The sequence below is a fragment of the Myripristis murdjan genome, chromosome 2 (assembly GCF_902150065.1).
Source record: "Myripristis murdjan chromosome 2, fMyrMur1.1, whole genome shotgun sequence".
NCBI lineage: Eukaryota > Metazoa > Chordata > Actinopteri > Holocentriformes > Holocentridae > Myripristis > Myripristis murdjan.
Window position 1 is genome coordinate 15,976,537 of NC_043981.1, and position 12,371 is coordinate 15,988,907.

General features: G+C 40.9%; 1 protein-coding gene across 5 annotated transcripts in view; it reads left to right on the forward strand.

Moving 5' to 3' along the window:
* The first annotated feature begins 3,367 nt into the window (after positions 1 to 3,367).
* LOC115373075 (voltage-dependent L-type calcium channel subunit beta-4-like) overlaps positions 3,368 to 12,371 on the forward strand; it is a 32,895-nt gene continuing 23,891 nt past the window's right edge. For 2 of the 5 annotated variants that reach the window (XM_030071321.1, XM_030071327.1), the window contains exons 1-2: positions 3,441 to 3,634; positions 7,546 to 7,629. In XM_030071321.1, the coding sequence (XP_029927181.1) occupies positions 3,572 to 3,634; positions 7,546 to 7,629 (147 nt within the window). In that variant the 5' untranslated portion in view covers positions 3,441 to 3,571. Of the gene's footprint in view, positions 3,635 to 7,545; positions 7,630 to 10,344; positions 10,527 to 12,371 lie in introns of those variants that run through there. The other 3 variants (XM_030071354.1, XM_030071344.1, XM_030071336.1) reach the window with 3 other exon arrangements.

The window sequence follows — 12,371 nt, forward strand, 5'->3', positions numbered from 1 at the left end:
ATTAAATGAAAAATAAAATAAAATAAAAATAAAAATAAAATAAAATAAAACCCTGAAGCAGCCAAAGAGTTGAGAAATCATCTGTTCAGAAATTTTAATTTGATGGATATCATGCTATGGTAAATGTCATGCTCATCCAACTTCCTGCTAACCAAACCCTCTGTGGATGAAAAAAATATGAGAGAATATTCTACAACAGATGGTATTTGAAGTGCTGCAGCGCCCTCTAGGCTTGCAGCACTGACAACACACCTTACTGGGCACATGACATCATCCTGGTGCCACAAAATAAATAAGGGGGAAAAAAAAAATCCTGTAGTGCTTTAGCTTTGGTGATGCTGCCATCTACTGGGCAAACAGAGGCACAAACCCCAGCAGCAGAGAGAGCAGCCTTCTCATATAATCTGAGTTAAATTGGGTTTATTCCATGGGATAATCTGCAGTTATGTTCTCAAGTTGCTGGTAGTCGGTTTAGCTCACTTTACTGGAACTGAATCTCATCTGGTTAATTATGATTATTATACACTATAACTTATAGCTTTCACATACTCATACAAACAAACTCACATTAACGCCATGTTTCATCACCCAGTAGTGCTATTTTTACATACTGACAGTGTGCCAGTGCTGAAAATCCACTGTGGCTTTGAGCTTCAGCGACAATCCAGGAGGTTTTAGGGCGTTTTTGCAACACCATGCAGGTTCAGATATGCATGACACTTCTGACACTCGACCAAACAGGAAACAGATGACTACAGTAAGGCTGTTATGAGACTAAAAAGACGACTGAATATGAGATCTGAGGGAAAACGAGAATGAAGAGGGACACCCAAGGCGAAACGAGTGAGGGCAACACCCCGGGTGAAATGAAAATGAAAGGAAAGACCTGGGGGCAAAATGAGGATTACAGTTTGGATGCTTACAAAACTGAAATGGTTTGCACTCACGTATGGGTTTGGTGAGACTGAGAATAACAGAGTCTGCCGTCCTCGATCAGGTGCTAAATGACTGATGCTTGATGCTTGATGCTGATGCGGCAGAAACACTTTCTGACAGGCAGCAGATGGAAAATAAAAAGAAGCATTAATTTAAAATGCACAGCAAAGAGTCCATGTATATAGTTAAAGGAACAGTCCAACATTTTGGGCACAAGCCCCTTTTCTTGATTTACTTAGAGTGAGACCAGATGTTGGACACCATTTCCACCTCTGTACATCCAGCAGTTCAGTTCAGTTCAGTTCAAGGCATTTTGTGTTAGCTTAGCATAAAGACTTGAAGTTTATGGGAGTCGTTAGCCTGGCTGCGTCAAAGTAAAAAAACAAACAAACAAAAAAAAAAACAACACAGCAACTTATTTACACAGTGGATCATGTGGATTTGAAATGCACATCTTGGATTTATTTCTCTAACAAATGTCAGCTGTTTCAGGAGAAATTAGATGGTAGAACTACAACCACTTAACACATGTATCCCTCCGCCTATTGCAGTGATCTGCACACCACTGAAGGTACAGGAAGATCCGGCACCAATTAACTTCCCTGAAACGACTCTCATTCTTTTTATGTATTAATTTTTTAAATTAAAAGATGTTTTTTAAATACACATGACACACTGTAACTAATTTGAGATCAATAAAGCACATTTATCTATATCCATCCATCTAAAACTGATTGTGCCTAAAATAGTTCCTTGTACCAGTGTCTATAATGTGGTTCGGTCTCTACAATAGTTTTTCTTTTGCTTAAGCACACACACCTACAATCATCCCCTCTACCTGAAACAAACTGTTTTCTGCCAAAAATAGTTCAGTTGTCTCAAGTGTGGGGGAGAGTGGGGATGGTTGTGACATGTTTTGTCTCGGCAACCGACAACCTGCCCCACCACCGGGGGTGAGCTGTGACCACTGTGGTGTATGTGTGTGTGGCATCCTGATAAAAGAAGTAGGATAGAAAAAAATGTGTTTAATTGCCATTATGAGTTCATTGTAACACTTTAAAAAAGATGTTACAACCATCCCCACCCCCTGCCAGCCATTTGTCCTGAGTTATAATTTCTTTGACCTGTCTTTTACTGTCTTTTATACTCCAATTTAAAAAAAAAAAAGGGGTTTATGGCTTGTTTTATTTATTTTATTTATTTTTGGCTGCCTTTATGAAGCACTTTGCATGATTATTATTATTATCATCATAATTATTATGGTTTAGCTGTGTGTCTCAGCCTGGTGGTTTGAAATTTGCACAGATGATTTAAGAGACTACTCTCTAATCTAATACCGGCTACATAACTCTAACTTCAACTGTATCTGTACTGATCAAAATATTGACCCAAGTCCGATGCAGCTCATTCAGTTTAAAACTGATCACAAAAACAAGTGATGCTGTTACAGCCATCCCCGGTCTCCCCTACTCTGCCCAAAACATGTCTGTTTCTTGGTGCCTGAAATAGTTTCTCCCTACATTTGTAACTTTTTCTGCCTCAGGCAGTTCATCCTCACAGCTAAAAATAGTTCCTCCCTCTCTCTGCCTGTCTGTCTGCCTGCCTGTCTGTCTGTCAGGCACATCTGTGTCTGAGCGGCAGCCCCAGATTGCTCTGACATGTCCGAGTTTTCTGTCTTGTCCCTGTGATAATCAGTTCAGACCTGATCACAACATACATGAGTTTGTTTATGTTTATGAGATAACTCACAAAAATAACAGAAATTAATGGAGGGATTTGGATGAAACTTAATGGAGGGACTGGTAATGTGGGACTACATTTTGGAATATCTAGGTTAAAGGTCAAGGTCAAGGTCACTGTGAGGTCAAAATTCACATATCTCCAGTAGGAAGCATATAGCAGAAAGATGCACAATGGTGCATTATGTTGATGATGTGGAAATGCCAATCAACATATAGGCAATGCAAAAAAGCATTCTCATGATTAAAATGGCTTTGTTTTCTTGTGATAAAATGATGCCTAACATGTTCCTTCTTCTAGCACCTAAAGTGCAATGTGCCTGAAACTCTTCATTCTAGTGCAAAAAGTGATTGTGGCTAAAATAGCTCCTTGTACTAGTGTCTGGAATGTGTTTGGATCCTAAAATAGTGCTTCACACAGGTACCTACAGTAGGATCTTTTCCCAGAAATAGGCTATTTTGTGCCAGAAATAGTTCAGTCCTCTCAAATCCACCATATCTAAAATGTGTCTGTCTTCTTTTGGTGCCTGAAATAGTTTCTCCCTACATTTGTAACTTTTCTGCCTCATGAGGTTTGTCCTCGTGGATAAAAATAGTCCCCTCCCCTCTTTGCTGCCTGTCTGTCTGTCTGCCTGTCTGTGTGCCTGTCAGGCACACCTGTTTCTGAGCGGCGCGAGCAGCAGCAGCCGCAGATCGATCGAGGCACCGCCCCGCGCGCGCAGCAGCAGGCAGCGGAGCACCTGGCTTCCAGGTGCGGAGCTCAGAGGCTCGAGACCACTCATGCTCTGTGGTGTGGCCGGAGGCGCGTGAAGCTGGAGCAGGCAGTCCGGAACCCGCCACCCCTCCGCTGGGCCGGACCGGAGCAGCCGGCCCTCTGGACCGATGTGCTGGCCGAAATGTCCCGACACATCTACATACGGAACAAGATTGGCGAGGGCATCCAGGCGCCGATCTTTCAGGTAGGTCACAGCCTGTGTGCGCCAAACTCCATTGAAAAATCTGATATTTATTAAAATTTCATTGTGTAATCATCAAAATATTCAATAGAACATAATTAAACACATTTAACACAGATCTATAGGGTCCACTTTTGTGTTCGGCATACATTCAAATATACCGAAGAGCATTATAGCTGATTTATGTAGTCGATTTTTCAAACTTCATCAAGCGCCGAACCGCAAATTCAACATTAATTTGGCTAAGCTTGGCTCCTCATTTGAAATGATTTTGCCAAAGGGATCCTGGTATGAAAATATTTTGATAAGATATATGGCTTGTGTTAAAAGGCTGCCTGTGCAATTTCATAGGGGAGGGTACACGACTTTGTTTACTATTAAAACTACTAACAACTACTAATGAAGGATGCATTTTAAGGAAGAATAAATCCTCAGGTTCATAATTTGAGTTCTGATAATCGATGTTAAGGATGCAGCACTTTTTAAAAATGTGTCCCGAATCACAGTATTTTGATATCACCTGTCTGTGAAAACTTTAAAAATAACATTTACGGTAAGTTAAATTCTTTGAGAATTATCATAACAAAGTGGCTCGCCCTTCGATTTGAAACCACACAGTCTGCCTTGAAGTAGTAAACAGTTTGGATGTCGTAAGTGTTTGCTGACAAATACATTCAGAAAGATGTTAAAATAGGCTAATGATTTATAATTTAGGCATGTTTTGCACTGCGAAAAATCCTAGCGAGTTAAATTACATAAATGCTAAACTATTTCAGATTTTGCTTGAGACCCCCAAGGACCCCCGGTGCTCCCTATACATATATATTTTTTCCTAGGATGGCGAAGGTATGAACTAATTGGCTTAACACTCATTTTCTAGAGCCTTTCCCTATTTATTAGCAAAAGCCAACTTACACCTAACCCTAACCTTAACCAATAAGACAAAATGACCATTCAACATGTTAAAAAATGACTTTGCCATCCTAGGAAAAAAATGTTGTGCTCCCCCCACTTTGAAACCATTGCGTTAGACTCTTGATACACCAACAGTCTTCTTCTTTAACAATGATGAGGGGCAGTTGTGTATGTAGTGCACTGGTTTGATATGTTGATTTTTTAAAATTAAATAAATAAAATAAAATAGTGGATAAATGGTGAATCCCTTACACCAAGTACACCAGAATATTTGGGTAGAAAGTGCATTTCATGACTAAAAATATCACACGTTTGAGGTTAAAAAGCTATATTGTGGGTCACTGCTTGGCCAACTTTATCCTTCACACCACGTCTTGGCTCTTGGTGTGAAAATGCAACTAGTTCATAAGTAATTTAGTTTTCGGTTTTTGCACACTGGGCCAAACTGTATTTTGTTTATGGGACAATTTTAGGCATGGCTTTTTAATGAAAACCCCAGCAAGATGTGAAGTTAATAAAGCGGAGCAGGGAAAGCTAGACGCTGACCCAGATTAATGGCCCTGTTAGATCAATTTGGGGAAGTAGGTTCTGACTCTTTAACGGTGACATTGTCACTAACTCTGGAGATTTGAGCAGAAGTGGGGCGAATCACAGGCAGATAATTAACTGGGATCCCTGGAGATTAACAATGCTGCTATATTTGGGTGTTTTGGAAGAATCGCACTGAATAAGGAGGGAGGAAAGTAAAGTAAAGAAGCAACACAGACTGACAAAAAGAAACAAACACACACACTAACTTGACTTTGATGCACTCAGGATCAGTGCCCATGAGTTTTGATTGGCAGTAGCTTTGGATTAAAACCACTGTTTCATGGTAATTTTAAGTATCTTAACATCTGACAAATTTCATGTGAAAACAGACCAAGTATTGGACTTTTTGCTTCTATTTCTTTAGGTTTTTTAGGTCTATTATTTAGATCATGAGATGCTGGAACACCATTTAAACACAGGATAATATTAACAACAATAACAGTAACACCTATCTGGGGTTGGACCGAGTGAAAACTCATCTTTAGCTGCATTTACAAGGACCCACTATTATTCTGCTAATATTACCACTAATATTCCACTAATAATCACAATAACAGAACAATCAGATTGAAAGTCGTGGTATAAACCTTTGATAATCAGTTCACTTGGAAAATATTAGCACCTAATAACCATGTAAACTCTTAATCTGATTGGAATAAAAGACGAACGAATCAACCACTGAGCAAATCAAAAAGCTGATGGAAAAGTTTGAAGGCTGCCTGTTAATAAAATAAAAGTCCAAACCAGCCAGCCAGGTTTCATTTTTACAGTCTGTTGGACAACCTGAATGGGGCGCCACTGTTGAAAAACATGACTTAGCCTAGATCATATTTATATTTTCATCAGATCCAGCAGGTTGAACCAGTTTGCACAGGTCCAAAAACTTTTATTCTGATTAAATCACTTTATTTAGCCTCCGTGTGAATCAGAATAATTTCAGGCTGGTTGAAGAAATATAATCCATGCAGCTACTAAGCGTTTCCTCTCTTTGCCTCCTCCCGTCCCTGCTCCTGTCTGATTCTCCTCTGTTTGCTAATTTTCTCATTATTGGATATTTTAAGGACAGGGGATAAACCGTGCTCGCACCAAATCCTGGTGAAACTTGTGTGCGGCTGACAGAGAAAACAGCGACCACCTGCCGCCGTGGCTGGTAAAGCCTCCCACCACCGGTGGGTGTTGACAGGCTTTGGTGTTGGGCTTCGTCCCTGCTGGCTGTCTCACCGTCCAGGACGACTACGCGGCACGCTGTCGGTGCAAATCTGGGCCTGAGTTTCTTTTTCTTTTTTTCTTTTTTTTAACATCACTCAGTCGGCACACTTTGTCAGCCTTGGGAATCGTTGAATACGTCACGGCTTCAAATTGAGTTAATCCCCATAACCCAGTTTGAAATAAATGAACTGCTGGAGGCATTTTACAGAGGACACGAGGTAAACGGGCGCGGCTCAAATTAACCAGCTTCACTATCGGGATGCACGATATTCGATTCTTTTTTCTTTTTTTTTTTTTTGCCGATATGCCAATATTTTCCAACTTTCCAACATATTTTTCCACCTCACTGCAGAGAGCATCAAGTACTGTGGTGGGATTAACTTTTTGTTTTACCCGCTCTTATTGTGAAGGCCCACTGTATTTCAAAATGTACACAATCACTTAAGAAAAGAAAAGTACTTCAACTTAGGTAATGTAAAACATGCCACATTTATTTTCATATCACATTCTCCCTGAGACAATCATGACACAGCCACAACCAGGGCAGATTTGACTAATTTCACATATCAGCAGAAGTTTTTCATTACATACCAATATTTCACTTTAAAGCCCATATTGGCTAATACCAGTGTCGTGCTGATATTATCATGTATCCCATGTTTATTATCACAAACTAAAACTAACACAAAACCAGGTGTGAACTAGGAGTAGAGCTGAATTATAACCAAACAAGTAAAAAAAAAAAAGAAAGCTTGACTAAAATGAGGATATCTTGTCTACTTTCAAAATCTATTGTTTGTGTTCATGAGTTGCGTACATTTATTTATTTTGAAGACCATTTTGAAGGCCATATTTGTGCACCTTTGTATGTTTTTTGGACTGTTATGTCCACTTGAATCTTTTTTTTGTCAGTGCCCTTTTTATCAGACAAACTTTGTATTTTTCAAATCGTTGTTTTCCTGACTCTGCACACTTACCTTCTCTCTTTCATATTCTCTCTATCACTTTTGCACATATTTTTTTTGTTGTTGTTCTGTTCTGTTTTTGATTTGTTCATTGAAAATTCAACTCTATTTTTTTTTTCTTTTTTTGATAATTAAGTCAGAGCCATCTGAACTCTTTTCGGACTTTCTGGAGACTGTGCTTTGTGTTTCTGTGTGTTTCTGCCGGCTGAGACGTGGCTTTTCTTTGTTCTCCAGGTGAACCGGGGGACCTACTCCAGGAGGAGCCGGCTCAAGAGGTCCGATGGCAGCACGACGTCCACCAGCTTCATCCTCAGACAGGTACAGCGTCGCAGGGGAAGGCCTGGCATGTGAATCCGGCACACTGGGCTTCCTGCTACTCACCATTTAAAAAAAAAAAAAAAAAAAAAAAAAAACTCCCAAATTTTCTGTGTTATCCAGACTTCCAAGACCAGTGGGAAGTGTTTCCTACAGTTTAGCAGATTCCCTAACCCTTCTGAAACTTGGGGGAATTCACTGAATTTTTTTCAACAACATGGGAAAAACGGTGATTTGTAAGGTGGCAAGTAATGACCCCAGAATAAGTCAAAATGAGTAAAAAAAAAAAAAAAAAAAATACATTAGTAAAACATTCATGGCAAGAAATTATTTTAAAAAAATGCAAGAAAAATTATTTTTTATAAGTATTTTAAATTAAAATACAATAAAATAACTGTAAATTGCCACAAAATTATTGAACAGAAAATGGCAAAAAACAAACAAACAAGAAAATACTGGTATAATTACCACAATTGTTAAAAAAAAAAAAAAAGCCATAAAATTATCACAAAGTTATGCCCAAAATGTGAAAAAAACATAAAAAATAAATGAACAAAAACAAACAAAAAAAAAATTCTTCCCCCCAAAAATAAACGAATGAATGAATGACTGAATAAATAAATAAATAGTTTTTCCGGTTTTATTTGTCAAAAAGCTGTAATTGGAAGAATTTATTGGCTTTGTATTTTGAAAAGTAAGTATATGTCTGCCAAGACTGGTTTTCTCCTTAGCATACACACAAGATAAAAAAAAAAAAAGAGTGTGTGTGTGTGTGTGTGTGTGTGTGAGTCAGTCAAAATATGTGGGACTCTTGTCTTTTTCACCCAAACTCCAACTCTTATCCTGCAAACACAACAACAACGACCTGCATAATTTAGGCCGTGCCACTTTTGTCCCTCCGGTTTTCCTGTAACTTCAGAATAAGAGCGAAGCTAAACTCACATTAGAGCTCAGTGACGTCTGTTCTTCCACTGGACGCTGCAGGAAGAACAAACCTGCTTTCATTTGGCAGAATTTTGGCCAAAAGAGCAAAGAGCAGCCACGAAGCACAGATGAGGCAGTTTGACTGAACATGGAACCAGAGCCCACCATCTAGTGGTGAAATGTGTTAACTGCACCGCTGTGACCGCTGAGGAGCTATTTTTAGATCCATCACACTGGCTGAAAAAATGTTCACACAGGCCCACCCAAGCCTGCATTATTCATAAAAGTCAGGAAATTTATTAATTAATTAATTAACAAAGCCTCCCCCCTGCCCTTTTTTTTTTTTTTTCTTTTTACATATTTTACCCATTTTGCATAATCAATTTCTAATTTCTGTATATATGGTAGTAATATGATTGTAGGATTTATTATTATTATTATTATTATTATTATTATTATTATTATTGCTGTTGTAGGATTAATTATGTTCATTTATTATTTATTTTTTATATTTGCATAATGCACTTTTTTTTACACATCTTTTACACATTTCTAATTCACATATTTTTTATTTTTATTTTTATTATTATTAGTAGTAATATTCCCTTTCTCTCTCTTATTTCTTTCTCTTATTTCTCTCTCATATAATTTCACATATGCTTACATATATTTTGCTCTCGAGATTTAGGTTTCTGATTTCTGATTTTAAAACACAACAGCGAAGCCTTTAATGATTTTTCTCCGGACATTACACGGCTGGAAGCCTCACGCTAATAATTAACAAATGACCACCAAAACGTCCCGTTGAGCCGCACATGCAGCCCCCGAACATGAATGAGCGTGACGGGCTCCACATAATGAGAAATGTATTGCCTAACGTATTGCTCACGCCACACGGGCACTCGAGGGAATATGTTTTATGAGTCAGAGCCGGGCTGCTGGAACACCACCGCGTCCCCGAACAGGAAAAACACAGCGCTGCACGCGATTCCCGGCATTCCTGAATCAATCCCTGCATTGTTACTGCCTTTATTTCCTTACACCTGCTATTTTTGCACAGATATGCCGGCGATAACATGATTCTCAATTAAAAAAATAACCTTAATTTTAATTTATCGATTAAACACAAACATCCATCTGACCTTCCCCTCTCTTCCTCTGTGATTTAATAAGCAGATTCTGTGCAGATTAAATAGGGAGAGAATAAGGAAGAGATGCAGATACAGACATGGGGAGATGGAGGATGCTGCTCCCCTCCTCCTCCTCCTCCTTTTCCTAGACTTCCCCCCTCCCCTCTCTGCACCGACACACACACACACACACACACCCAAATCATGGAGAGCGTTCACCCAAGCTGAGTGGACGGCCATCCAGCCAATCACCTCATTGCACATTGGCTCTGTCATCAGACTTGGATATTGAGGAAGGATCCTCTGCTGTGCTGCTGCCGCTGCTGCTGCCGCTGCTGCCGCTTGCTGTGTAGATATAAATATATATATATATGTGTGTGTGTGTGTGAGTGTGTGAGTGTGTGTGTGTGGAGAAGGCTGATGAAATGAAATGCCAGGATCGGGCCACCTCCAGGGAGAGCCTCTCCATCCTATAATGTAAGCCAGCCAGCAGCGCTCCGGGCTCAGGGAGAAGTAGCATCCATCGAGCGGCGGGCCTCCAGAGGGACCAGGCCTCATCCACAGGGAGGGGGAGATATTTTTTTTCGTCTTCTTTTTCGCTGTGGAGAGAGGGGATTGTCGTCATCCCCCCTCATCCATCCTTTTTTTTTTTTTTCTTCTGTGGTGGCTCCCCCCTTCCTCCTCCCTCCCTCCTCCTCCTCCTCCTCCTCCTCCTCCTCCTCCTTCTCCGCCTCCACCTCCGCTCTCATTTTTTTTCCTCCTCCATTCTTCTAGAGGTGCTTGTTGGAATAGCAAACCTCCATGTATGACAATTTGTACCTGCATGGATTTGAAGACTCGGAGGCGGTAAGTGTGTGCCCTTTTTTTTTTTTTTTTTTTTTTTTTCCTTTTTTTTTCCCTTTTTTAAATTTAATGAATTCTTTTATGTGTGTGTGATTCTGCTTCATAGCTCTCTTAGCATAGTGTGTGCCATCTGTGTGTGTGTTTATTGATGGAAGCGGCTCAGCTGTGGTGCACACACACACACACACACACACACACATATAAGAGGCCTTTCTGATGGTGATGGGTTAGCCAGCGATACAGCGTAGCGTGATCGTGGGCTCTGCTCAGCTGGAGGGGAGGGGAGGGGGGGGTTGGGTGGGTGGGTGGGCGGCGGGGAGGGGGTTGGTGAGGGGGGGGGTGCATGCATCAGGGAGATGACAGGTGATGTGTGACATTCACACCGTTTCGTTTATATGTGCGTGTGTGCGATGTGCGGCTCTGTGTGTGTGTGTGTTAAACCAAATGGTGCTGAATCCGGCTGCAATCTGGCCACAAGCCCTGTATGTGAGCGGCTGGCGGCGGAGCACCCGGGCTAGGAGGAGCCATTTAGCGTTCATCACACACCGTGGCTCTGACAAAACCGACTTGGACGCTATTTTGAGAAAGAGCAACGGCAAAGAAAATGATAATTCCCCCGTTCCTCCCCCTGCTCGAGGCCCATTTTCACTGCTTTTCCAGGAGCGGGGATGACATCATAAATCCTCATTCATCACATTGCTGCATTTATCGCCTTTGTTAAAGGTGTAACCGACCCCCCGCCACCACCACCACCACCTCCACCAGCACCAGCACCAGCACCAGCACCGCCACCGCCACCCCCTCCTCCTTCCCTCTTCCCTCTTCCCTGCAACGGCATGTTGTGTATCCCCCGCCGAGGCAGGGAGGAACATGCATCATGATGTCATTAAGTGGATTCTGATGTAGATGAGTCACATGCTGACGCTCCTCCATGGGACGAAGGCTCGGGAGCTACAGCATTCCCACGGAGCGGCCGGCCTCCACGCCAAATTCAGCATGACACGAATGATCCATACCGCCTTCTCACCGTCGATAGAGAATCTCCCTGTAGAGAGATGGAGAGAGCCAAACAAATGCTTTAATCACATTAGCCAGGATAGCAGGGTGATCTGAAGTGTGTTGCATTCATGAATCTGTAAAGATAATAATTACACTGTGTATTGGTTAATAATAAAAATATCCAAAAAGTAGGACCGGTCCAGCAAGAATATTTACCCCGGGCATTTTTTTCCTCCTTAAAATGCTTTTTGTGTTTATTCACGGAACAAAAATCGTTCTAAAATTTTACTCCGGCTCCCTCTTGAGTGCCCTTAAAATTAAAAAAAAAAAAAAAAAAAAAAAAAAGCAAGCCTGTAATTTGTCATGATTGGCACTTTGTGATTGGGTGGACACAATTCAGTCGAGCGGTGTGCTGAAGTAAGACGTTGCTGTTTGCTTGGAGGAAGAAAAAAAAAAGTGCCTAGCTGATGATGACCACAGCGTCTCCTCTTGAAACGAATTGTCTTCCTTAATTCAGTTCCTCAGCTCATTAGCGGCCGGACGTTTTACGTGAGGACGGCAGAACGGGAACGATCAGACCGGCCGCGACCCAACAAACATTTTTTTTTGGGTTACTGGCATCATCAGGTTGCGGCCTGAGAGCCTGGCAAAGACCTGACTCAAGGAAGCCATATGTTACAAGCTAGTAAACTTTAAGTAAATTACACAATTATTCATCTGAGTCACAAGTGAGAAACTGAGGATCTTATTAGCAGAGTGAGTTGATCATAACTTCATTCATTCATTCATTCATTCTCTATATAGATCAGTGGTTATATTGCATTTATCGGTCTAAAAACCATCGTGAAA